General features: G+C 40.7%; 1 protein-coding gene across 2 annotated transcripts in view; it reads right to left on the reverse strand.

Moving 5' to 3' along the window:
* Positions 1 to 27,642, reverse strand: part of ARHGAP6 (Rho GTPase activating protein 6) — a 447,389-nt gene that overhangs the window by 223,757 nt on the left and 195,990 nt on the right. Inside the window, exon 1 of one of the 2 annotated variants that reach the window (XM_074359701.1) lies at positions 19,152 to 19,670. The exons of the other annotated variant lie outside the window; for it this stretch is intronic. Within the exon in view, the coding sequence (XP_074215802.1) occupies positions 19,152 to 19,196 (45 nt within the window). The 5' untranslated portion in view covers positions 19,197 to 19,670. Of the gene's footprint in view, positions 1 to 19,151; positions 19,671 to 27,642 lie in introns of those variants that run through there. 2 annotated transcript variants of the gene reach the window in all.

Raw genomic sequence — 27,642 nt, forward strand, 5'->3', positions numbered from 1 at the left:
GACAGAAGCAGATTTTAAAGTAGTAGGATCCCACAATAGTCATCCATGAATTCTATCAGAATTGACAGGATATCCTACAGGTATCCTGGCAATAAAGGATCTCCTATTCTGAGTATCCAAATGGCTGCAATACAATTTCATCATGTCTTTTTTTATGGATGAGGAAATTGAACACAACACACACATACACACACACACATCATAACACTGCTTAAAATTTTTCAATAGCTTCTTTTAGCTCCTAGGTTACAATCCAATACCCTTGTTCGGTGGCCTACAAGAGCCTGTAATTCTTCTTACCCACCCCTACCCATTTCTCCAAATGCTTTTATGCCCTTTCCCCCTCACTCACTCTGAACTTTCTTCAGTTGGTTACTTGAACCTGCTATTCCTCTTTGTTCCTCAGGGCCTTTGCACAAACTATTCCTTTCTCTGGAGTGCTTTCTCCCTCTCTTCACCATCCTAATACCTCTTCAGCTTGGATGTCTTACCATAAACAACAGTTCTTCAGGCATAAAAGACACAACAAAAGTGACAGGCAGGTAGATCTGCTTCCACAGCCCTTGGGAAAGCAAATAATCACCTTCTAATGTGACTTTGTTTAAAACTGAAAATTATAACAAAACTGGGATAGCACTTCGCTTAGAAAGTTGAATTTATTACAAGTCTGATGTCTAGTTCAGTGGGATGTTTCTAGGCTAACCACAATGTATGCTTGGTCAGATTACTGTGAACCCTGAATAAGCAGTAAAAAAAAATAGTGCTTTCTCTCATTTATTATATTTTGATTTTTCTAAAAGGGTGGTATAGAAGGGAAAAATATATACTATGACTTTACTAATGTATCTCAAGGTTGGCTGTGTATCTCAAGATTGATTTTAATCCTTCATTTGCAAATAAATACTTTGATTCTCTTATTAATGCACACTCTTTAAAAACAACCTTATTGAGATGTACTTTGTGTATCATAAAATTCACCTATAAATTTACCAAATTGTGCAGCCATCACCATAATCTAGTTTTACACATCCCCATCATCCTAGTAACATCCCTCATGCCCATGAGCAGTCACTCCTCTTTCCCAACCCAGCCCGAGGCAACCACTAATCTACTTTCTGTCTCAACAGATTTGTGGGGTCATTATATTTTCATACACACATACACATACACACACACACAATATAAATCAAAAATACATCTCTCCTTTAACAAAATCCCACTTCTACACCAAGATTTTGGTGTCCATGATGTTTAAAATTCTTTAGTAACAAATAAATTAAAGGTTGCAAAGAAACCTCTGAGAAAGTCCGACAAACAACAAGTTTTTCCCCAGTAAAAATACTATTTGAAAGCTTGTGACAACCAACCAATGGACAGCATTTTTCCATCATGCAATACTTTCCTCATTAAAGCACAGTGTCCATTTTACCCTCTTCCAGCACCCCACCCCCTAAATCAAACTCTTAACAGGTTAAAAGAGTTTATAGCATATATTCTTAATTTTATTTGCAGACAAAACCCTGGAGAGGTTTAGTCTCCTCTGAATATGGATCACAAGCTGAATTAGGCAAATGAAACTTCCCCAAATGACATCCTGTCTCACAGCTTTTTAAGGGCTATGATAAATTTTCTAGACATTCAACTGTCTTTAAAGATGTTCTGGAAATTCATCAGAATAGTCAACAAACCACTAACTTCCTTAGCAACCTAGTAATATTGTGAGTGAGGATTTTCCAGCTAGTTAAAAAACTGTTAATTTAAGGAACAATTATTAATTGAGATCTTTTGATTTAAATAACAAGGGAATATTATATAGCTTTTACGAGGTAACACTTTGTTCCTTAACAGCCAACAGAGAAAATTCTTATTCTGGTAAGTTAGAAGTTGTTTCTGCCATATATACATACACCATCATTCTCAAGAAAACACTGTTCCCAAATTGCCTTTCTCTATTACAGAACTGACCACCGGTCAATATGACAAATATATGAAATTGAGTCATTTCCGTCTAACTCTCCAGCCCAGCACAACTGTGAAAGCAGATAAATCATGTTTCATTTGGGTTTGTACCACTCAATTTACTGCCCTAAGCAGTAACATCCTTGTTTAGGCCAATCCACGGCCTTCTGAGAGCAGACTTCACAGGTCACAGGTTGCTGGTTTCCGAGTCTAGTACACTGGCTCTCATAAAGGTACCGACCAGGTTTCTATTTTCAACTGGAATTTCCTCCTCTGGGGTGATTTGGTCCCCGCCCTCAGGGGCATTTGCCTAGTTCTCTGTTCAGTGCCTCACCTCGCCCCTTGCTTTGGAACTGAAGAGAATTCCAGACTCCTCCTCCTGCAGAGTCCAATGAGAAGAAGACTCACGGATCTTATGCTTCACATACGGTGGGAACCAGGTTTTGTGAGCCTCCCAAGGTCCTCTTAGGAGACACCAAGGTGATATTTACTCAGGAAGTTGCTGAGATCTAAGACAAGACCTGCAGGAAATGATAGCGGGAAGCCATGTTGTAGGGCTAAAGCTGTAAAGACATCTCCACTTAAAGGGTCACAAGAATGTGGAAGAGTCAGCCAAAAGAAACATCACAATGCGTAAGATGGGGCCATGTTCCTTTGCAAAACACGGGCTGCACTGGCAGGACCAAGAGCTCTCTCACCGCCCAGCTCCTGTGGCTAAGCATTCAGCAAGTTATACAGAATTTAGAAAAGGGCAGTGGTGTTTTTAGGGTCAGCCCTTGGAGGCCCTTTACATTCTTTCCTCTGAGGGAGTTCTGGATACACTAATGTAAAAATCTCAAGTGCAAAACAAGAAGAACAAGCATGTCAAACCAATGTGTAAATGACATTTTCCCAAGTTCGATTCTCTACTTTGGACTGGTGGGAACAGTAATGCTCATGAAAATTATTCTGCTTAGAAATTTTAAAAAATAAGCTATGAAGAAAACACAATTAACTTAAAAATTAGAAAGGGTTGGCTGGTAACTTAGAGAACTAGACAAGGAGGACAGATTTCAGACACTATAACCAATACGTGAATGCATGTTACTCATTATTCAAGAGGAAGCCTGAGAGTAGAAACTAAATGTTATCCTTTTTGAAACTTTCCTTTAGCACCGGACACACACCCAGTTCTCCACACATACTGGTGAATAAATGAATGTTCAATGATATTTTGCCCTTATCTGAGCATACCCAACATTCTTCTCCACACTAATCATGCGTGTCCTGCTTTTTTGCCCTCATTCTTACATGACAGTAGACCTTCTACAGCATCTGTGCTCATCTGAGACAGCTTTACACCAGAGATCAGCAAACTTTGGGGGTAAAGAACCAGATAGTAAATATTTTAGAGTTTGCATGTCATATGGTCTGTTGCAACTCCTCAACTCTGCTGTTGTAGTATGAAAGCAGCCATTGTTGATATGTAACTGAATGGGCATGGCTATTTCCGATAAAACTTGATTTACGGATCTTAAAATTTATATTGTATATCATTTTCATATGTCATGAAATAGTCTTCTTTTGATTTTTTTTCCTACTTTAAAAAAATGTAATACTTATCTATTCTTAACTGGTGGGCTGTAAATAAAGCAGGCAGTGGTTCAAATTTGGCCCATGGGCCAGAGTTTGCTGACCCCTGCTTTAGACAACTGAGTAACTGTAATACAGTAGGTGCTCTACCAGGTATGAGCAGCCACAAAGCAAGCCGGAAAAAAAAAACAAAAACAGGATTTGGCAACTGGCCAATCAGTTGATTCAGTGGAAGAAGACAGGACAAAGGCTTTAAGTTTCAGAAAGCAGATTTTGTATGTGCATTATTTTTAATTTAGCTTATCCATTTAGATTTCAAAATTGATCAAACTAATCAGGTAATTTCCAAATGTTCACTATGATTTGTTTGAACTAAAGGATTAATATATTTTTCTTCTCATTGTAAATGACCTCATCCACAATTTCAGAAGAAAGTTTTTAAAAGAGGAGCTAAATTTACAAATCCTTACACTAGTAAATTAAAGCAAATTAAAAAAATCTCCTGGGAGGTGATTTGAATGTTTTCCTTTTGATATACTGAGGAACCAGAGTTGCTAAGCACAAAGACACAGGGGAAGATTGTGACAATTCTGTTTAAATGTTAATAAATTCAGTCTATTTCTATAATATTTTCTTGATATCTATTCAGTCTATAACCACTCAATGTGGATTTGTGTGGACTGGCATCAGCAGGATGGCCCCATCATCCTGCCATTGTTGTGGATTTAGGTCATAAGGAAATATATATTGATATCCATCACGGAGATAACTCATCGACCAAACAGGAAAAAAATTGAGATAGGTTTGTGCCTTCTTTAAAATGTGAGTATTTTCAGAATTTGATTATATGCTGTGATAAAGTGAATAATCTGCCGTATTTCTTCACCCCTCACTACACTCACATCCTTGCCATAGCCCTATCATGGAGGAAGTGTATTTCCCTACTCAAAGACATTAGGCTTGAACATGACTTGCCTTGGGCAATGGCAGGTGGGTAGAGATGAGAGTGTGCCAGAGTCGTGCCTATGCATTAATCCTTAGTCAATTTCACTTGTCATATTATACCTCTGCACTTCCCCAGATAAATGCTGCCCCAACAACCCAGACCCCAGAATAAGCACATATAGAGTAGAACTGACCAAGGAGACAAGCTCTGCAGGACTGGGAGCTTGACCTGTGGTCAAAAAGCTGAGCTCTGCCCAGATAAGCCAACCCCAGCTGACCCGCAGATCCCTCAGAATAAGTGATAGTTGTTTTGAGCCACTGAATTTCAAAGTAGTTTGTTATGCAGCATTAGTGTTGTGATAGCTAACTAATACAAACCCAGTTCTACATTTCAGACCACACAGCTATAAAGAAAAGAACCATTTTGTGTGTCTGTGTTCATATATGTATACATGCCAGGAGTTCTATATTTTACTCCTTTTTAATGATATCTAAAAAATTTTTTTAAAGTGTGCAGGAATCTCATGGAAGATCCCATAGTTCTTCACATCCAGATTCTCCCTAGACTCCCTACAATGGGTGATACGAAGTACCTACGTGGTAACGATGGCATTCCCTGCCTACCTAATTAAAAGTGATAGGTTGGTCTAAGAATGCTTAGGTTTTAAAAAACACTCTCTCTTTCTAATAAAGATCAAGGCAAATCATACAGTAAAACTGTGTAATAATTGAAGTATCCGATAAGAGTGTGCCTATGTTTGCAGAATCAGACAGCATCAGCTCTTTTTACACTTTTTTTCAAAATAGTGAGAACTAAATAGTGAGAACCAAATTGTGTCCCAATGATAAGGTTTCACTCTGCAGCCATCCTGAATAAAAATAACTATTAAGGTTTTTTTGAACCACCTAATCTTGATAAGGTTCAAACTTTTCCCCAAGAGAGGTCTATGAACTGCCACTCCCTTTAAAATGAATGAGGAAAAATGCATGTGTACCATGAATGCCAGGGTTTACATAACCCTTGTGCTGCCCAGAGCACAACTGGGCCGTGGCTACTGCAAATACATGTGGGACTTGTGTTTATCCTTGTTCATAAATACTTTGGGAGGGCAGAGTGCCAGGTCTCATGTACCTTTTCCAGGCTGCTGCAAGTTCAACCACGTGGTTGTCATTCCTGAAATGGATGTTCCATTAGAACAGCCATGCAAAGAGGGAGCGTGGAGCATTCATGCAGGAGCTAAGTTCTGTGGTGTTTCAATCAAAAGTACTCTGCTAGAGAAAACACAAGAGTTGGAATTGCAAAATTACCACAACACTCAGCTAAAAATACCAAAGAGGATGTTCTTTATTTGTGGTTGTATGTTACCAACAACAAGAACCCCCAGATCCTCTCTAGTCTCATTGTCAATTCACCTTAACTTTCTCCTGTTAGGTTTCTGGATGTTTTTGACATTAATGATCGATGGAGACAGAAATGTTCCCATTGTGTTGGAAGGACAGAGGAAATAACATAAAAGGTATCATTTTATGGAGAACAGGTCAGCGGTTGCCCGGGTTAGAGATGAAGGTAGGAAGTAGTATGGGTGTGACTAAAAGGGATAGCATGAGGGAGCCCTTTTGTGGTGATGAAACAGTCCTGTATCTTGAACACGGTGGCAGATACACATGCCAATCAGTACACACAATTAAATTGCATGGATCTCTGTCTGTCTCTCTCTGTATGTCTTTCTCTCTCCCTCCTTTCCTCCTTCCCTCACATGTACACAAAGGAGTGCATGTAAAAACTGGTGAAACATGAATGAGTTCTGTAGTCAAGTTAAAACTATTATACCAATGTCAATTTCCTGGTTTTGATATTGTACAATAATTATGTAAGATGCTATCATTGAGAGAAGCTGGGTTAAGAGTACACAGGATCTATTGGTACTAAGTTTTTATGTTTTTTAAAATTTTTTATTGAAGTCTAGTCAGTTTTCACTGTTATGTCAATTTCTGGTATACAGCATAATGTTTCAGTCATACATGTACATATGTATATTCATTTTCATATTCTTTTTCATTATAGGTTACTATAAGATATTGAATATAGTTCGCTGTACTATACAGTAGAAACTTGTTTATCTATTTTATAAGTATCTCCAAATCTTGAACTCCCAACTTATCCCTTCTCATCCCCTTTCCCCTCTGGTAACCATATGTTTGTTTTCTACATCTGTGAATCTGTTTCTATTTTGTAAATAAACTCATTTCTGTATTTTTTTAGATTACACATGTAAGTGATATCGTATGGTATTTTTCTTTTTTTTTTTTTTGTCTTACTTCACTTAGAATGACAATCTCCAGGTCAGTCCATGCTGCTGCAAATGGCATTATTTTATTCTTTTTAATGGTGGAGTAGTATTCCATAGTATATATATACCACAGCTTCTTTATGCAGTCATCTGTCGATGGACACTTATACTGCTTCTATGTCTTGGTTATTGCAAATAGTGCTGCTATGAACATTGGGGTGCATGTATCTTTTTGAATTAGAGTTCCCTCTGGATATATGCCCAGGAGTGGGACTGCTGGATCATATGGTAAGTCTATTTTCAGTTTCTTAAAGAATCACCATACTGTTTTCCATAATGGCTAAACCAAACTACATTTCCACCAGCAGTGTAGGAAGGTTCCCTTTTCTCCACAGCCTCTCCAGCATTTATCATTCGTGGACTTTTTAATGATAGCCATTCTGACTGGTGTGAGGTGGTATTTCATTGAGTTTTGATTTGCATTTCTATGATAATTAGTGTTTTTGAGCATTTTTTCATGTGTATATTGGCCATTGGTATGTCTTCATTGGAGAATTGCTTGTTTAGGTCTTCTGCCCATTTTTCAATTGGTTTGTTTGTTTTTTTTTTATATTAAGCTGTATGAGTTGTTTATATAGTGCGGAAATTAATCCCTTGTCAGTCGCATCATTTACAAATATTTTCTCCCATTCTGTAGGTTGTCATTTTGTTTTGCTTATCGTTTCCTTTGCTGTGCAAAAGCTTGTAAGTTTAACTAGGTCCCATTTGTTTATTCTTGCTTTTATTTCTATTGCCTGGGTAGACTGCCCTAGGAGAATATTGCTGAGACTTATGTCAGAGAATGTTTTGCCTATGTTTCCTTCTAGGAGGTTTATAGCGTCTTGTCTTATATTTAAGTCTTTAAGCCATTCTGAGTTTATGTTTGTGTGTGGAGTGAGGGAATTGGGTACTACTTTTGCATCTTCCTATGAGTCTACAATATTTACAAAGTTAAAAGTTTTTAAAAGTGTTATCTCAAAGTAACATCTCAAACCAATGCCATTTTAACAGTCAGTTGTTGTGCAATGGTTCAAGTATATTGAGACTTGGCAGTCAAACAGACAAGGATTTGAGTCCCAGTCCCACTACTTACTGTGTGACCTTGAAACAGATCTAATCTCAATGCCTTGGTTTCCTCATCTTTTAAATGGGAATGCTATTGGAAGCAATCTAAATATCCATCGACAGATGAATGGATAAAGAAGATATGGATATATATACACAATGGAATGTTACTCAGCCATAAAAAGAATGAAATAATGCCATTTGCAGCAATGTGGATGGACCCAGAGATTATCATACTAGGTGAAGTAAGTCAGAGAAAGACAAATATCATATAATATCACTTCTATATAGAATCTAAAAAAACAAATGAACTTGTTTATAAAACAGAAACAGTCACAGACATAGAAAACAAACTTATAGTTACCAAAGAGGAAAGAGGGGGAGGGATAAATTAGGAGTTTGGGATTAACAGATACACACTACTATACATAAAATATATCAACAACAAGGACCTACTGTACAGCACAGGGGACTATACTCAGTATCTTGTAATAACCTATAATGGAAAAGAATCTGAAAAAGAATATATATAAGAATATATTATGTATATTTATTTTTATTTATATATATACACCTATATATATATGTAACTAAGTCACTTTGCTGTACACCAGAAACTAACACATTGTAAATTAACTATACTTCAATTTAAAAAAAGAAAAAAAATGGGAATGATAATAGGACTTACCTCACAAAGTTCTTTTAAGGATTAAATGACATAATATATGTAATATGTCCAGAGCTCATGGAAAGTATTCAGTAAATACTGGCTATTACTATTATGACTGTAAGTCAGCCAAAATATTTCTAAGAGCTCTAAGTTATTGATTAACTTTGCTGACATTCAAGTACACACTAAATGTCAGGCACATGCTCCATGTGACCAAGGATATGGAGTCTAGACATAGGCCCTGGTTCTCGCCTCTGCCCCTTTGGATTTTTCAGTTCTGTGAGGAATACAGTCTTGAAAGATGCAACTGCGTGCAAGATGGATGTTACGAAAGTGGATGGATGGGAGCCTCAAGGAGGAACTAGCTTAAGAATGAGAGGCCCCCCTGGCAACCACAAGTCTGTATTCTCTGTCTATGAGTCTATTTCTGTCCTGTAAATCAATAAAAAATGTTAAAAAAAAAAAAGCAATGTACAAAGAATGAGAGGCACTTTCTGTAGTCAAGGTTGAGTGGGAGTTTGCTCTCTGCTGAGCTAACTGGAGTACAGGATGTTTAAACTGCAGTCCTCAGTTGCAACCACTCCTTTACCAACAGAGATAAGTGAGAAAAAAACACAGGTTAACCCATTTGTGTTGACATATAACTTTGAGAGTTAAAACTCCTTACCCACCAACCAGAAAAACAGCTGAACAAATTCTTCCTTTTCTTCCTTTATCATTTTTTGGAAAATAAATTACATTAGACTATCCTAAGGGGTTTAGAGGGGAAAAAACTGTTGTAGTCTGAATCTGTATTAATAAGTTTAGACCAAAGCATTCCTGAATTAAGTTTGGATCTTCTCAATATTAAATGAATTATATATGTAAATATATCACTGTATAATACATGAAGAGTAAGTACTTTAATAGGCTTGTGATGTGAATATTCTTAAAGACCTGTATATCACATACTGATGGAGTTAGCCTGACACATTGCTAGTTTAAATGTGGTAATTAAGATAACCCACAGGAGAGAGGAAAGAGACATTCTAAGCAATTTGGGAGTCTTCTATATACTTAGGAATTTAGGATCTTTCATAATGTAATTAAACCGCAAACAAGACTGAACATGCATATGATGAATTTCCTGTTTGGCAACTCTCCCCCACTTCTGCCAAAACAAAACAAAAATTTCTTCCCTTCTCTTTGTTGGCCTGTGCCCTTTGAGGATGATCTCAATGTACTGCATCTGAATGTATCTGTTGGGTTTGGTACTAGAAGGAGATGAGTGAGCAGGAAGAGCAAGAGGTCAGAGTATTTATCATCCCACTCCATCCCTGCTTCTCCGTATTCTGCCCTTGCTGCTATCTTCACTGGGTACATTTCCAGGGTCCCTTCCAGCCCAGGTTAAAAGACACTGGATTCTGGTAACACTGGTCCCTCCCTGTGACCACGTGGTAACAGCTTCCCCAATGCTAATTGCTGTGTGCTTCACCACCCTTTGTGGATTCTCTTAAACCTGTTGACACATCGGTAACAGTCCATCCCTTCAGTTAAGCCTTTTTGAGTGTGCCATCTGTTTCCCGCCACATCCTGATGGACACAATGCCCTTCTCTGTGAGTCAATAACTAAGGTGGGAGAATGCCTCATCTTCTGAGATCAAAGTTAAGGCTGTGTTTTACATTTTGCTTAGACCATCAAAATGACATCATAATGGGACTGTTAAAGGTCATGTGCATAAATATTTACAAAAATATACTACGTGTTACCATTTTCAAATTCCCCCAGCAAACTTGACATTCCATTTTCCTGCTGAACTATGATTACTCTGTGGATTGAATTAAAATGGCAACACTGAGTAAGGAATCCAGAGCAATGTCAGAGTCCTGCCCATGATGGGTGGCACCCACCTGGCACAGGGAAGCTCAGCAAATGCAGAGCAGAGATGCTCCACTGGCTGGTGAGAGGCTTTTAGCCTCTTTATTTCACTTGGACTGACTTATACCTTTCTTTACCAGAGATTTCAGTCAGATACAGAAAGGGGTCATTCAAAAAATATTTTTAAAGTTTATTCAACCGAACATCTTTTGCTGTTTCCATGGCAACCTTTCCCCAAAGCCATAACTCCAAATTTCTCTGAAAACTTCATCTCAGAAATCTAATTTATTTGGCACTTCAAATACTCAAATTTTACTATAAAATTTTTAACTTAAAAGAGTTCTAAGAATGTGTCAAATAACCAGAGAAATGGGGAGAAAATCCTGACCAGTTTTCATTTCAAAGGGTCATGACATCTTTCAAGGAAAGAGCTCTCAGCGACAGTGATCATGTTTGAGTGAAAAAAGAAGTCTTATACTTTGTGTATAACTTATCCAAACTGAGACATGTCCCATATTCACATGCAAGCAGTCACCCTGAAGGCAGAGAAAGCAGCACCATATAACGGTTGGTGGCAGTTCTTGTTGTTTCATTTAATCTATCTTTAAGTTTTTCATGTATTCAAAAAGTATTTAAGAATAAAATAAACCAGAATAGTTGATCTTTTGAAAATAAGGTTAGAACCAGAAAATCTGAGAAGGTACATTAAAACATACTAAATTAACTGTATTCATTTGTCAAGATTGGCAATTGTAGTCCAGAATTTTGCAAGCATGTAAGACCTTTAAATCTATTTGCTTCCCATCATTTCGGAGCTTACAATCTAAAACAGGTCATGCTAATTAACATTCACTAATGTGGCCAGGACTTCAGAAAGGCCTCACAATCCTTGTCGATGGCAGACTAGATGGACCACCAACGCACTGGCCACCCGGGGCTGCTTGGGAGACTTTTAACCAAGAAGGAATTGAGAGAGAAAAGCTGGGAGAAGCTGTCTGCCTCCCCCTTCCTTTTGCTTTTCTTTCAGTGCCCTTGCATCTTCCCCAGAGCAAGTTAGTCTACATTACATTCTCAGTGAATGGTTGCTGGACAGAAGCGGCCCTAGCTCCTGACTCACGTATAGTCACAGGTCCAACATACAAGCATGAAGGCTTTCTGAGAATGCCTCACATCCTAGTTCAGAGATTATAATTCTTAATTTTAGACCTAGGATGAACAGATTTAAGAAACTGTTATTCCAACTAAATCAGAATAGACATAGTGAATTTAGACAAGGCTATTAGACATTAATAAATCAAGAAGTCAGTTGAAATGTGACACAGAAAAAAAGGAAACATTTAAAAAGGAAGGACCAAGATTACCAAGGGCATCAGAGTTGAGGAGTGAAGAAGCAAAGAGCCCAAGGCAATGAGGCTTCTGGAAGGGCCACCATCACCCTTCCCAGAGTTATCTGCTTCCCTCACCCTGGCCCCTGCAGTGTGGAAGATGATCATTATAACCATGACTCACATCTGGAGCAGGTAACTCACATTTTTTCCATCTCTTAAACAGTAAGGAAATATGTATCATTCATTTTAGAGAGCACCATACAAAATGAATCTCAAAAACAGCAAAAATTTTGATGTCTACAGAGATACACTCAGGTCAAGGTTTCTTAGTCTCAGCACTATTGACATTCGGGCTGGACAATTCTTCGTCGTGTCGTGCTGTGCACTGTAGGATGCTGAGCAGAATCTTAGATCTCTACCTATTAGATGCCAGTAGCACTCCTTGCCAGTTGTGACAACAATGCCTCCAGACACTGCCCAGTGTCCCCTGGTTAAGAGCCATCGGCTTAGATTATCCAGAAACTAGATGCTAAGGGACAGATTGCCAGACCCTGCTATGTAGAGGAAGTATGCCTATGGCTCTTGTATCTTTAGCAGGTTCAGCTGAAATGAATACTAGGTTATAAAACAAAAGACCTCTCTGAAAATTTGTACTACATTACCTGAGGACTACCTGAGATGAAGTACTGGACTGAACTCCCTGGATCCACTTTGCTGCTGAATCCTAGACTTTGCAGGGGCTTCTTGAACAGCAGTTGGTTCACTATGTACATCAATTGGTGGTTTCCAAACATGGCTGATACCAGAATCACCTCCAAAGCTTTTTCAAAGCATTGATTTCCAAGTCAATTTAGTGGGAATTGGGTGAAATCCTGAAGCCAATTTTTACCATCATCAACTGATGATGAATGAAGTTTTGAAACCCCTGGTGTAATCTAGGTAAAAATACACAGGCAGCCAGATTCATTTACTCAGATATTTATTGTGTGCTCACCCTGTACCAGGGCCCACTCCAGGCAGTGGGGATACCATGGGAAAAGAATGATTGGGTCCTTGTCCTGAATAAGCTTATACACCAGTAGGGAGAAAAAAAAATGTGTAACATAATAACAAGTAGTAGTGCAAACAATGAAGGCAGCATCCAGTGTGATATGATCAATGGTAATTAAGTGGGGTCAGAAGTACTTTGGAAAGAACTGTCAGGGAAGGTGACATTTTTTCTGCAACTTATAGGACACGAAGAAAGCCTGCCACACAAAGAACATCCTAGGCAGAAAGGACAGCAAGAACAAAGACCACAGGCAGGAAAGAGCTGGTCACATTTGAGGAACAGAAAGGACACTAACGTGGCCATGCAGCGGTAGGCTGAGGGAGATGGGGGAGAGTGAGGAAGCAGGGAGAATTATGTAGGAGGACTTAGACTAATACCTTCATCCATGACCTTGGCCTTCTAAGTGTAGTGGAAACCAACCAGAGAGCTTTAAGCACTGAAATGTCACAACTTCAATTTTTAAAAAAGATCTCAACTGGTCACAGGATTGGGATATAGGGTTACCATGTTGTTTTAGTAAGGACAATGGATGCTGTGGGTTTGGATTTAGGTGACAGTAAGTGGAGATGGAAAGAAGAGGATGGATTGGAGGAGTGCTGTGAAACAGACCTGGCAGGGCTGGTTCTGAGATTCAATCTGGGGGGATGCAGGAAAGGAGGGACTCCAGGATGACCCCTAAGTGTTTGGCTTGGGCAAATCACCAAGTCACCAACCATTTACTGAGATGGGAAAGACCAAGAGTGATATAGGTGAGGGACAAGTGAAGAATAAAAACCCAGTGAAGACTGCACATGACTGGATAATTATATCATAACCAAATTGAGACTCAAGTGTATTTGATCCAGGCTTATCATGAGGTAGGGAACAGGAGAAGTAAATAAAACAACTTTATTACCAGAAAGGACTAGGCAAAGAGTAGTATCTACTTTCCTTTGATTGACAGATATCTCTGCTATGCAACATCCAACAGGAATCCAATTGTTTATCAGCTAACAGTGGTACATAAGAAGAGTTTTGAAGGATGGGAAATGTGGCTTCCTAAGATGATGAGAGTTCCCAACCAAAGAGGCCACATTCAGGAGAAATTGAGTGCAGCAGAAAAGACAGCATGTTGGGAGGTGGGGGCGGGAGTGGAAAAGGTATCCATGATTAGTAAAGGTCTTAATTAAGGTGATTCAATAATCTCCCACTTATTTGTAACTTGAAAAATGTTGGCTTTTGTGAGGATACAAATGACAAGCAAACAGAGGGTTATAAAAGTGAATTCTGGGCCGTGCAGCAGGTCAGTACAAGTGCTGCTGAACTTCCTAAAATGTCTACACTGGCAGAGCTGATGGATGATAACTGATTCATATCAGCTCGGCCTCTCAGGAGTGCCCATTTCTGGGTGTCTTCAGAATTACCAAAGAATATCCTGTAATCAACACCACTGAATTATTAAGTGGACTTAATGACTTTAAAGTCTTCCAAAATCGAATGTTCAGGGAGAGCAAACTTCGAAACTTTCACATTCAGACTTTAACTGATTTGGGTGAAGAAAGGCTCACTGTCAGGATAAGTAGCTTTGCCCCTCCAGTGTGTTCCTTAGGGAGGGGTTAAGCAGAGCAAGGAAACAGTCAGCATTTAATGATGAGGCTGTGGTCAAGAGCACAGATGGTGGGACAACTACACCAAACAGGAAGTGAGATCAGCAACACAGAGGCTCAGAAGTAGACCGGTCCAAGGGCGAAAATGACCACATCTTGACAGCTGGACACCACGGGGAGCAGTCCCGAATCAGAGTCTAAGCCCCCTGCTTTTTGCCACACCTCAGTGAACAGAACACACATCACCTACCCATAGATTTATCTTACCAGCGGCAACATGAAATCTTCTTATTGTTTCTCTTTCACAAAAAGGGGGTGAAAGTAAGTCTGTGACTCCAGGGAGATCCTGGGAATAATAGTATCCATAAGCTGTTCCAAAATGCCTCTGATAATCTGTTCTAAAACTAAGGCTCAGTGCGGCAATTCTACTGAAGAAGTCGCCATACTTAATTGCATGGGTTGTCATGAAATTAGACATATATTACATGATCTTGGCAGACAATCAAGGTTTGTAATATTTTGTTTGTGGTTAATGGAAGAAAGCATATGAGGACTCTTGGGAAAGGCAGGTTAACATAATCTTTAACCCAGGCCAAATGACCTGACTTTCGGGGGTCAACAAAAGCAGGAGAACATTGCTAAAGCTCTGATCATTGAAACTGGGTGACTCATTAGTCTACCCCATCATTTGTGCTGTATTTGAGGCTCTCTCTGAATCTCCATGTTAGTTTCTGTCTGAAGTTCTGCACGTTCATTGAACAGAATATATAATACTCAAAACATTTACCATGTCTTCTCTTTCCCAATCTTATTACACAGTAGTGGTCACATCTTCTTAAAAACAAACGTGAAAATCAAATAAACCAGAATCTTGAGTAGGAGTAATTTTGCTCCCCAGGGGACATTTCGAAGTGTCTGGAGATACATTTGGTTGTTACAACCTGGGCAGGGGCTATGCTACTGGCATCTATTGGGTAGAGGACAAGGATGCTGCTAAACATCTTACAGTGCACAGGACAGGCCCCCAACAAAGAACTATCCTGCCCAATATGTTCATCTTTTTTGAGGCTGAGAAACCCTGAGAAAGATACAAAGATATGGCATTGAAAAAATGGATAATGGATATCTAAATTTTGGGTTTTGTCTATACCAGTCCAATTAAAGAGCTATTTGGCCACATAATTTAACCATATGGATGGTCACATTAAGTCACTGAAGGTACAATATTTGATTGTTGGTTTATTATAGTGACAAAAGAGGGAGGGGGAAAGATAATTTGACTCATCTATCCCAGTTGCCTACATGAGTCAGACGAGCTTTGTGGAATCAGGGCACCTGGATAAAACTCTCCATTCTGTCACCAACTACACCTGTACCACCCTGAACTCTACTGCTGTAAGCCTGGATTTCTTCAGCCACAAAACAGAAAGCCTGTCTAAGCCACCAGCTGGATTTGAGGCTGAAATTGATACAGACTGTGTCCAAATACCTTGCAACTTGTATAAGACAGTAATAATGAAAAACTGCAGTTTCTCTAGAAGTGCTGCCAAGGAAATCACTGATCTGGGCATGTCATCCTTGACCCTCATACTCTAGCACCTCTATAGCCCATCCAAACACAATCTGGCTAGTCCCATGTCCTAAGCATCTTTCAAATATACTGACAATTCTCATCCTCCAGCCCAGCTCGAAAGTAGGTCATCTCTTCTCATCTCTCTCTGGCCCAAATTCCAGGATGCACTCTGGCTCCTGCTCACCCTGAACTCCATCCTGAGGCCTGAGCAGGATTTTCAAAACGCAAATCTGATCAAGTCACCAAGGATGACACCCAGCTAGAAGGATGGAGTCACCATAAACTGAATGTGGGAAAACCGTGGGAGGAAAAGTTGAGAGGAGAACATTAGGGGCTAACATCCATTTCTGTTATGATGATAAAACAAGAAGACAATTGTGGTATACTTTGGAATAGTGTTAACTGATTATATACAAACAGGATGCTCTGATCTACTTAAATGTTTGTATTTCTCTCTTTGTGACCATTATGGCCATTTAAAAAGATGGGTGAAGAGTTCATAGCAACTCTAAACATTTTCACTATTTAATCATCTTTGGAGAATTGACCAAACAGCTGGCACACAACAGGCACTCAACAAATGTTTGATGAATGAATAAAATGCAAGCCACTGGTTTCTTGTATGCAGTCTCAACTTGGACACATGAAAAAAAGCACTGAAGGAAAAGAGTTATATACTTGCCCCCGGATTACATTTCAGAGGAGGCAAGATGTACTGAGGACACACATAGGGTAATTCTTTTCCAGGAAGATGCAGACCAAAAAAAAGCCTCCAGGACTCCAGGACAAAACACAGTGGGACGAAACTATGTTGAGGAAAATAAGTGGAGTATTTGTGCTAAAAGGGAAAACAAGCTCTTAGAATTACCTAAACCAATGTGGGGGAAACAGACAAAGAGTGCAGCGTTAGAATAAATCTCAAGCCATAGAGAGTTATCTTAATATAAAAAACAACGGGTCACACTTAATAAAGAACATTCTTTTGACTTGTGACTGATATAGCGCTGCTGCTTTATCATTCTAAAATATGCGTAGGAAACTTCAGAGGATACGGGCGACTTCTTCCAACCTGAGAGCCAACACCTTCCCTCTGGAATCTTCCTTTTTATAATCTTAAATCATTAAATAAGTACGTGGTGATCTATGCCAGAATAAAAGGCTATTTCATTCGCAAATCTTCAGACTGCAAGAGCAGCCTGACTCTAAGTTTATGCTTTTAGGAGAATGAGACCGCTGATTGAAAATAATTTTTAAATTGTTTTGTGATGCATTTGGATGTATTTGCATAATTGAGGCAAATGGAGGCAATAAGCATTCATGGAATGAATAGACTTTTTTAAAGAGCCAGTTCTCACTTTTCCTCCCCCCATCTTGTAAATTACATAGACACAGATTACAAATCAAAGGCACCAGCACACAGTTCAACATGTGAAAAAGGTGGGGGTGAGACGCTGATTGGGCATAATGAGACCTTAGATCCTTCAGTGCAAAGAAACCTCTGCTGAAAATGAGTTTCCCTTAATACCACTTTAAAAGGCAAATCGATGAGCTGCTAGAGAAAAGAAAGAAAGGAAAGAAAGAAAGGAAAAGAAAGAAAGGGAAAGAAAGAAAGAGAAAGAAAGACAGAAAGACAGAAAGGAAGGAAGGAAGGAAGGAAGGAAGGAAGGAAGGAAGGAAGGAAGGAAGAGAGAGAGAAAGAAAGAAAGAAAGAAAGAAAGAAAGAAAGAAAGAAAGAAAGAAAGAAAGAAAGAAAGAAAGAAAGAAAGAAAGAAAGAAAGAAAGAAAGAAAGAAAGGGCGAGCATTAGTAACTTACTAGTGTCTCACTTGGCATTTCAAGGCAAGTAACTCTGGCAAAGCTAGAGTAGGAGCCGTCATAGGTTCCTAGAACGTGTGTCTGAGAAGGGACCTTAACGATTTTCTAACTCAGGCCCTCTTGTTTCCAGGGCAGCAAAGTGAAACTGCAGAGGTTGGAGGTTAGACCCCCAGCTGATCCCAGACCCCACCCTGCGGCCCTGGGAACCGCAGGGGCAACTCCGGGACCTCTGTACCTATCACCCCTATCCATCTCGACTCTTTCCTTGAAATTTTCTTTTAAGGTGGAGAGTACATTTTGGAAGACACAAATTCCAGACAGATAACTGTCTTTGCCTTATTATAAATACTGATGATTCTTGTCTCAGCTTTCTGCCTGCTTCTCTCCAATTTTTTAAGTTGACATTTAGCATATCCAACCTCAATGGTGAAAATCATGTCAAGGGAAACTCAGTAAAGTAGCAGATGACAGAATAACTGCAATGTCAAAATGACACACTTTACAAATAGAAAAGTCCAAAGACTGGAGTAAACTCATACAGATGCCCACTGGCTTCCTGGAGGCGGCACTCAGAACCTTCAGAAACAGAACTCATTCCTCAGAAACATCTTTATTTTCTTTCACCTTTTCTTTCTTAAATCTTTCCTCCTTCTCAAAAATAAGCTTAAGCTAGGATCTGGATTTGGTCGGTCAGTCATTAACCTTGAGATCTTGACTCTTTCTTTAAAGAAGGCAAACCCCATGAGCTTATTGTCTGGTGTGTCCTGCAGTGCCGCATACAGTAGGTCCCCAGTAACTGTGGAATATTTGAGTCAACAGGGAGAAGAGAGGTCACCGACTGAAGACCCCCTGGCATCTTGTATTAATCAGATAATGGGCAACATTGTGTCCCGCTACAAACTCGGAAGGAAATGCACGCCTACTTTTCCAACGAGCAAACTGGCTGCACCCCAGCTTGCTCTGCAGCATTTCTCCAGAGAGTCCTCTGGCCACACACTGGGATCACCAAGTGGCCCTGACTGCCGTCCAGTTCTGTGCCGGTTCTTGCAGCGTATCTGACCGAGGGCTGGGTGGGTGAACCTGGGCCCCGCCCCAGGAGCCCCATTTCTCAGCCCTGGCCAGCGAGGCGGCAGGCAGGGTCGAACTCCCGGCCCCGAAAGCAGTGACCACCGCAAGGGGCTAAAGACCACGGGCTCCAGGGGTGGGGGCTCCCCTTCTAAGGGGCACCCGAGTTTCTGAGCAGATGACACTCGGAGGTGACGCACGCGGCACTCTCCACCCCACCCCACCCCCAACCGAGGACCTCTGGGGAGCCACGGATCCCTTCAACCCTGCGCTGTCCCCTCCCAGGTCGGCCAAGTGGCGCCCCCTGTCGCCTCTGCGCGCGCCGGGACACTCACCGCGTAGTGCAGCTGCGGTTTCTCGCGGTATACCGGGTCCCCCATGTCGCCACCAGGGAGGAGTGGCGGGCCCCCGAGCGTAGCTTGGGGTCACGGCGCCTCTCCGGGTTTCCCCTGTTTTACCGCCATCCTGGGGTAGCCCCCAGACGCGAGCCCTGCTCCCTGCGCCCCGAGCGCGGTGCAAAGCGTCCCAGGCACCAGCGTCCCGCGGCGGAGCCGGCGGGGACAGGGAGGAGGCGACGGCGAGGGAAGGAGAAGGAGGAGGAGGAGGAGGAGGAGGAGGAGGGAGAGGCCGAGTCAGATTCGATGGGCGGGCGTTTAATTCCTTCCGCTCCTGGCGGGCCCCAGCCTTGACGACCGCCGCCGCCAGCTGTTGGGGGCTACAGCGACCCAGCGCGCCCACGACAGGTGTCAGGGCGGCCGGCACTTCTAATCCTGCCACCCCGCCCCTGACCAGGCCCGTGGGACCCGGGATGCCAGGGCTGGGGCTGCTAAAGCTTTCAACACCAGCGAGAAGGCGAGCTTGGGTTTTTCAAAAGATAACTTTCACTAACTTTGAAGGGGGTGTGGGCCTGACGCTGAAAGACGATTCGGAACCGGCCAGCGAGGGTGGAGTTTCGGCCTTTGGAAAGCCCTCCTTTATGAGAGTCTTCACGGCGGGAACCCTAGGAGAGGGCAGGTCTGAGAGGGGCCAATTAATGCCGCCTAGGGGAACTGCTGAGGAGGTGCTTGCTGGGCCGCGCCACTTGGGTAAACTGAGTTCTGGGGGTCTTGCAGGATCTGGGCATGTCTAGGGAACCCGGCTGGAAGAGGGATTCCTGGGAAATCTGCTGGAGCTCTGCAGAAACTGAGGACTAGCCTAGATGCCAGGCTGGGTCTGAGTTGGGGGTGGGGGGTAGTGCTCAGAGCCCTGCTTTCTGTGTTTTAGCAAATCAGAAAACAACACAGCCAAGATTTGGAAAGAGCAGAAACGTACACTATTTGCAAATGCTGCCAGATAAACCAAATCATTTTAGCACACACTGGAGATTTATAACACCTCTGGCCTCTGCTCTGCAATCCCCTCTGAAGCCTACACTTTAAAACATTATGAAGAGCACCGAGGTCCCTCCCCAGACCTGCTAGTCTGTGATATATGTGCACCTCTCGCAAGCTGAGCCCAGACAAAGGCAGAGCCTAGGGCCAGAGTAGAGACTCCAGACCCAGTGAAATCAATCAATCCAAGTCTAAGAAGGGTGGCTATCAAGTGGAAGACGGATTTATGGGTGGCTTGTGTCAATGCTTCAGGGTCCCACTATACTGGACTCCCTGGGTGGCCCTCCACCTGCTAGGCAGAGGGCTAGGAAAACTGAACTAGGCAAATGTGATCTATGTTGTCGGAAGCCAGAAGTGTGATTGTCAAGTTGGGGAGGTGGTACTGACTGGGAAGAGGATACAAGGGACCCTTTTAGGGTTCTGGAAATGTTCTGCATCTTGATCTGTACTACAGCTACCCAAGTACACCCCTATGTAAAACTTCATTGAGTGGTGCAGTTCAAATTTATGTAATTTACACCCTTCCCTACATATGTTTTATACAGCAATAACACAAAAATAAAAATAAATTCAAATTCAACCCACTGCCCAAAACAGGAACTTCCAGCCAGAGCGCTACCTGTCTTAAGAGAAAGTCAATTTCACCGTTTGTCCAAGTCTCCTCCCTGCAGCCTGACCTGCCCAGATCGCCTTTCCCTCTGCAAAGTGGGAGAACAGAGCAAACCCACTCACCTTGGAAGCCCTCCCTGCTCCCCAGGCAGAGCTGGAAAAATGACACAAAAAAGTCCCCTCTTCACTTTCACTCCACTCTGCTGCTGAAAGCAACCTTTAGAGCCATGTCATCAAAGACCCTTAGACTAAGGCAGAGAACTAGCATGAGCTTCACCACATGGCATCCTTCAGAGAATGCAGCTGGAGCAGCCAAAAGAGGGCATGTATACACAAATGCCCTGATTTCGGAGCCATTGCTTCCCCGTGCTCTATTTAGAAGGAGGAACTCTCCAGCCTTAGGACTTCTTCCTCTGTCATACATACTGTAGAGCCCTCAAAGCTAAAAATACCTTTTCCTATAAAAACTATTTCATTATTAATGTAAACAATCCAAGGTGGGTCCCTGGATTTAAAAAGCCTTAAACATAATCCTTTGATCATTACCCCTAAGCATATCACCTCCATATTAAAACTAGGTCATCTTAGATTTAGTTTGTATTCTGCCTTTGAAAAATGTACTCAGTCACTAAATGGCATTATTGAAAGCCAAAAATAATCCATCACTCCCAAACCATGTACTTATATTTTAGGAATGACTTCTGCCTGCTACCATATTTCTTGCTAAATTGTAATTGCTAAGTTGGAGTTAAATTTTCAAGTGCAATAGGGTTATTTTTCTGGGCTTGAAAAATTGGAGGAGATAGGACAAAACATTTAAGAGAAGAAATTATCCGTTCATGCTGCAAGACTCTTCAGTTCACCCCAGAATGAATCATACACCTCTTCAGTTCTCAGTCCACTTCTTCACGACTTAACAAGGGACCTAGAAGAGTGTGCAAAACTCTAAGAGGTCTGTTAAATCAAACCATTTGATCATTTGATATCACTTATACGTAGAACCTAAAAAATGATACAAGTGAACTTACTTACAAAACAGAACAAGACTCACAGAGAGAAAACAAATTTATGATTACCAAAGGGGAGGGACAAATTAGGAATTTGAGATTAAGAGATACATACTACTAATATAAAAGAGATAAACAACAAGGTATTACTGTATAGCAGCACAAGGAACTATATTCAATATCTTGTAGCAACCTATATTGGAAAAGAATCTGAAAAAGAATACATATATATATGCATAACTGAATCACTTTGTTGTACACCTGGAACACTGTAAATCGACTATACTTCAATAAAAAAGTTTTAAACTTTAAATTTAAAATTTGAATTCCACACATTATTTTTATTTGAATATATTTCAAGGTATATTTTAAACATCACTCTAATAAAAATTTCTTTTTTGCACATCTCTAGTTCCAAGTATCCCTCCCATGTTATTTAATTATTCACTTGGTTACTTATTCAATAAAATTTTTAAGTGCACACGATTCGCAGGTATTGTTCTAGGTCATTTAAACTATGCATTAAATGGCAGGTGGTTTTAAAATTCAGGTTTGACCTTTTGGGGTGACGGAGGGAGATAAAGAACACACATTAAACCTCACTTCAGAGAAGGCTGAAGTTCATCCCATTTGCTGGTTAGGTTCCGAGCCTGCTTGGCTAATGTTCTCTTTTGGTTAGTCATTTTTTTAAAATGAATTTCTCTGATGTTTATAATTTCCTTCAGAGAGGACTCAAAAATAATCTCTAGGAGTTTCTTTACTAGCATCACTTTTAAGAGAAAACATGTCACGCGAACAGTGGCATTTCCATGACTTCCCGCCCCCAAACATTCCAGCACTTCCAGAACTGAAGGCTGCCCTTGCTGCCAGGGCATGCACATTAAACCCCTTTTTGCATTTACTCTGCCTGCCTATAAGCTGAGTTAATATTTTCTACATTTATTGCCAACCCAAGGTTGATGACTCTTTTTTAAGGAAAACTTTACCCAAATCCGTGGAAGCAAATTCAACTTTAGGGTTTAGGAGGAGCTGAAGGTCCATGTGAGCACTAAAACCCACTTAGGAACAGAGGATGAGGCCCTTCCTGTATACCCAGCCGGGCCATTGTTAACAGACTGACTATGAGATCCTCTTGGATAGGGAACCCCTTCCCCAAAACCCAGTGCCTATATTCTTCCATATTACTGTCCTGTCAACTCCAAGAGTATTTTTTAAAATTTGAAATAGAAAAATTGATAATATATAATGTGCAGCTAAGTGAATTATTGCAAAACTTATCCCCATATAACCTTCACCCAGCTCAAAGCATAGAATATTGCTAGTGTCCCTCGGCTGCATTATAACACCCTCCCCCAGCCCCCACCCTGACCCAGGAGCAGACACTGCTCTATCTTTTATGGACTTCACTTATTTGCTGCCCTTTTATGGCAGAGTTTCTCAATCCCAGCACTACTGACATTTGGGGACTGATAATTCTCTGCCCCCCTCAGCTTTACTGAGATATAATTGACATAGGGCATAGGTTTAAGATGTACAGTGTGATAATTTGATACACATACATACTGTGAAATGATTACCACAATAAGACTAGTTAACACCGCCATCCATTCACATAGTGACTATTTTTGGTGTGTGATGAGAATATTTAAGATCTACTCTCTTAGCTGCTTTCAAGTGTACAATGCATTTTTGCTAACTATAATCACCACGCTATACATTAGACGCCCAGAATTTATTCATTTCATAACTTAGACGTTTGTACCCTTTGACCAACATCTCCCCATTCCCCCACTTCCAGTCCCTGGTAACTGTCACTCTATTCTCTATTCCTAAGTTCAGCTTTTTTAGATTCCACATGTAAGTGAGATCATACAGTATCTGTATCTGTCTGTCTCTGTCTGACATTTCATTAGCATAATTCCCTCAAGGTCCACTCTTGTTGTCTCAGATGGTAGGAATTTTTTTATGGCTGAATAATGTTTCATTCACACCACATCTTCTTTATCCATCCATCTTCATCCTTAGATGGACACGAGGTTGTTTTCACATCTTGGCTGTCATGAATAATGCTTCAGTAAACATGGGAGCACAGCTATCTCTTTGAGATCGTGATTTCAATCCTCTGGTATATATACCCAGAAGTGGGACTGCTGGATCATATGGTAGTCCTATTTTTAATTCTAAATTTTTAAAGAACCTCCATACTGTTTTCTATAATGGTTGTACCAGTTTACATTCCCACCAATGGTCTACAAGGGTTTCCTTTTCTCCACATTCTTACCAATACTTATTATCTCTTGTCTTTAATAACAGCTATTCTAACAGGTGTAAGGGTATATCTCATTGTGGCTTTTAGTGGCAAGTCCCCAGTGATTAGTGATGTTGAGCACCTTTTCAAATACCTGTTGCCCATCTGTATGTCTTCTTTTGGAAAATGTCTATTCAGGTCCTTTGCCCATTTTTTAATCAGATAATTTGTTTTTTTGCTTTTGAGTTGTATAAGTTCCTTATATAATTTGTATATTAGCCACTTATCAGATATATGTTATGCAAATATTTTCTCCCATTCTTTAGATTGCCTTTTCATTTTGTTGATTGTTTCTTTTGCCCTGCAGAAGCTTTTTAGTTTTGTGTAGTCCTAATAGTTTATTTTTGCTTTTGTTGCTTATGATTTTGAGGTCATACCAATAATTCTTTGCTGTGGAGGCTGTCCTGTGCATCATAGGGTGTTTAGCAGCATCCTTGGCATCTATTGAAAAATGTCCCCTCAGGGTGGGGAGGCAAGATCACTCCTGTGTGAGAATCACTTGCTTTTTAGGAAGTTGTGTATCTACAAATCTTAGAGCTTAGTGCTGCCTGTTTTCTACCTTCATATAAATGGATTCATAAGTATGTTTTTATTACATCTGGCTTCTTTTACTCAACATTATGTGTTTAAGGTTCATTCCCATTGCTATCTAGTATTCCACTGTGTGTGTTTACCAATATTTATCTTTTCAACTGCTGGTAGACATTTGTGTCCTTTCCACTTCTGGACTACTGAAAACCATGCTGCTTGAACATCATTATACATATCTCCTTGTGAACATGTGTACGCATTTGTATAGTGAGCAAACCAGGAAACAGCACTGCTAGGCCATAGGCATGCACATCTTCAACTGTACTGGACAATGCTCAACAGTTTTCCAAACTGAATGTACCAATTAGAATCTTTATTTACACTACAGTATAAATAGACTGAACATGGTTTATATAAAGACTGAATATAGTTTAGAATTGTCTCTCTTCTCGGTTTTCTCATGGAGTTACAAAGATAAAATTCAGGAAATCAAACTCCAGGATCAGGAAGGAGAGATGGGGAAGCAGCTTAAGGTCTTCCTTGTCCAAAATCACATGTCTCTTGTCAGCAGACACAGACCTATCAGCCCAGCTAGGGTCACAGCATTAGGAATGCCATTGCCTGACCCCACCCACACATGTGGGTAGGAGCAATGGATACATCGGTTACACTCTTGAGGGAGGAATTTTTTTAGGCAGATGTTCAGCATACAGTGTGTGTGTGTTAGGGGGGAATCTCAGTAACCCAACTGTAAACATAAATGTCACTTAAGGAATTGCCATTCTGCCCCACAGCCATAATTCTCCCCTTCCTTTTAACCTTAATAGGGATATAGGGATGGGAGAGATCCAGGAAGTAAGTAAGGATCCCATTCCTTTCTCCACATAAGTTAGAGAGACACAACCCCCAGCCTGAAGACATACCTGGTCCAATGACCAGTGAATGAGGAATTCCTGGGGGTCCCAAGAATGGCACCTGGTACTGTGGTGACACAGGACAGAGAAGAGAGTGAAGAATGCCCTGGTATCACCTAGTACACTTGCCCTGAGCCTTGATCCCTACTACAAAGGATATCAAGAAGTTATACATCGACAAAAACTGAGAATGTGATGATCTGTGAATGCAGGGAAAGATAGTGAGGGAGGGAGAGTGAGGATAAACAGAGCATTACCACAGGTTCAGTTTAGCATCACTCATTTGTCCTTTTCTTGCCATTTTGATATTTTCACTGAAGAATTGCCACTCAGTGCCTTGGAGCCAAGGAGAGTGCCCTTAAAAAGTATCCACAGAGAGAAGTTCTTAAAATAAAGTTTCTATTTCAGGCTCAGTAGGCAAAAAAGCATAGACTGTAATCCCTCTAGTTATGACTTCCCCCCAAAAACAGTTGAAGAATCAAGAAACTGCTTTTCATCATATCCATAATCAAATGTTAGTCTATTGCCTCCACCCAACCAATTAAAACCTCCTTTTTTCTGCATGGTGTTGTAAGTGTGTAAAGCCTGCAGAACGTCCATGACAACACTAATACTGCAGGTGCTAAAATTATTTGGAATGATAATGATTCCACTAATTATTGAGCATCTATGTCACTGGTCCTTTGTCGAACTAGATGCTTTGCAAACAGCAAATCTCTGAATAATTTTGAGAAGAAAGTATGATTATGTCCATTTTATTCATGAGAGTAAATAACTTGGTTTGCACACCTGGTAAACGGTGGAGTTGAGATGTAAATGGAAGTTGGGTTCAAATCTCTTTGCCGGTCATTCCAGTACGTTTCAAAGTAGAGATTCATTTTGATAAGTCTGACTCATTTATTAGATTGCTGTGGTGCCTTCTTATGAAAGGGGGTAACAGATACTGCCAGTGCTGCATCTATATCTCTCTTAGGCCAGTGGTTCTCAACAGGGACGATTTTTTTTTCCCAAAGGGACACTTGGCAATTTCTGGAGATATTTTTTGTTGTCACAACTGTGGGGGTAGGGGTTGTCACTTGTAAACCAGTGTGTGGAAGTAAGGGATGTTGCTAAATATACTACAACACATAGGACAGCATCCCCCACAACAAAGAAATATCCTACCCAAAATATCAGGAGTACAGAGGTTGAGAAACAAACTCTTCATAGACATAAGAAATTCACCCTCTAATAATTTCCACTTAGTAGTACACTTCATACCAACAACAAATTTTCTTTCAGTGGAGCGAGTCTCATGCCAATGAAGAAAATCAGTAAAAATTTCCCCATAGCAGAAGAGTAGGGCCGAGCTTTGGAACTAAACACAAGTGGATTTCCACCCAACACAGCATGTCAAAAGGCTAACAGATAGGGCAAAAACTGGCCATTTGTGTGATCAAAATTGGCAGCTATGGAGTCATTTGGAGCACTTGACTAGTCGCTCAAAGAAACTGTTGTTAGAACCTCAAAACCCCCTAGTTTTGGAGGCTCAGCAGCATTATGCATGATGACACCTGGCATTCCTCTAGTGCCTGGAGCTTTCAAAGCAATTTCACATGTAATGGGGCTCCCCATCTAAATTAATCTATTTTGTGATTATGATTTTCATTTTTTAATGGGAGCAGAACATATAAGGCAAACATTAAGAATTTCTTGTCAGGAGTGTAATAAAACGAGAAGAATGAAACAGAGCATCCTTTGCTTGCCAAGTCAATTAACCTGTCTATATCCCATTAATCCACCAAATACAGAGCATGGACCAGAGAGTTCCAGATCCCAAAGGAATGCTTGGCACATAAAGGTAGAACATCAACTGTTTAGCAGGGCATTCTTTGCCTTGCTGTGCAATGAGAGCCAACCAAAGAAAACTGCTCCAAGACTAATTTCTTTACTCCTGATTTTTGGGACCATGCTCTAGGAAAGTGGTCCTCTAGGAGGGGCAATGTTGTCTGCCAGAGGACATCTGGCAATGTCTGGAGACACACTAGGTAATGTGCTACTGTGGCTAGGGATGCTGCTAAACGTCTCACAATGAACAAGCCAAACTC

Source organism: Camelus bactrianus, chromosome X (genome assembly GCF_048773025.1).
Source record: "Camelus bactrianus isolate YW-2024 breed Bactrian camel chromosome X, ASM4877302v1, whole genome shotgun sequence".
NCBI lineage: Eukaryota > Metazoa > Chordata > Mammalia > Artiodactyla > Camelidae > Camelus > Camelus bactrianus.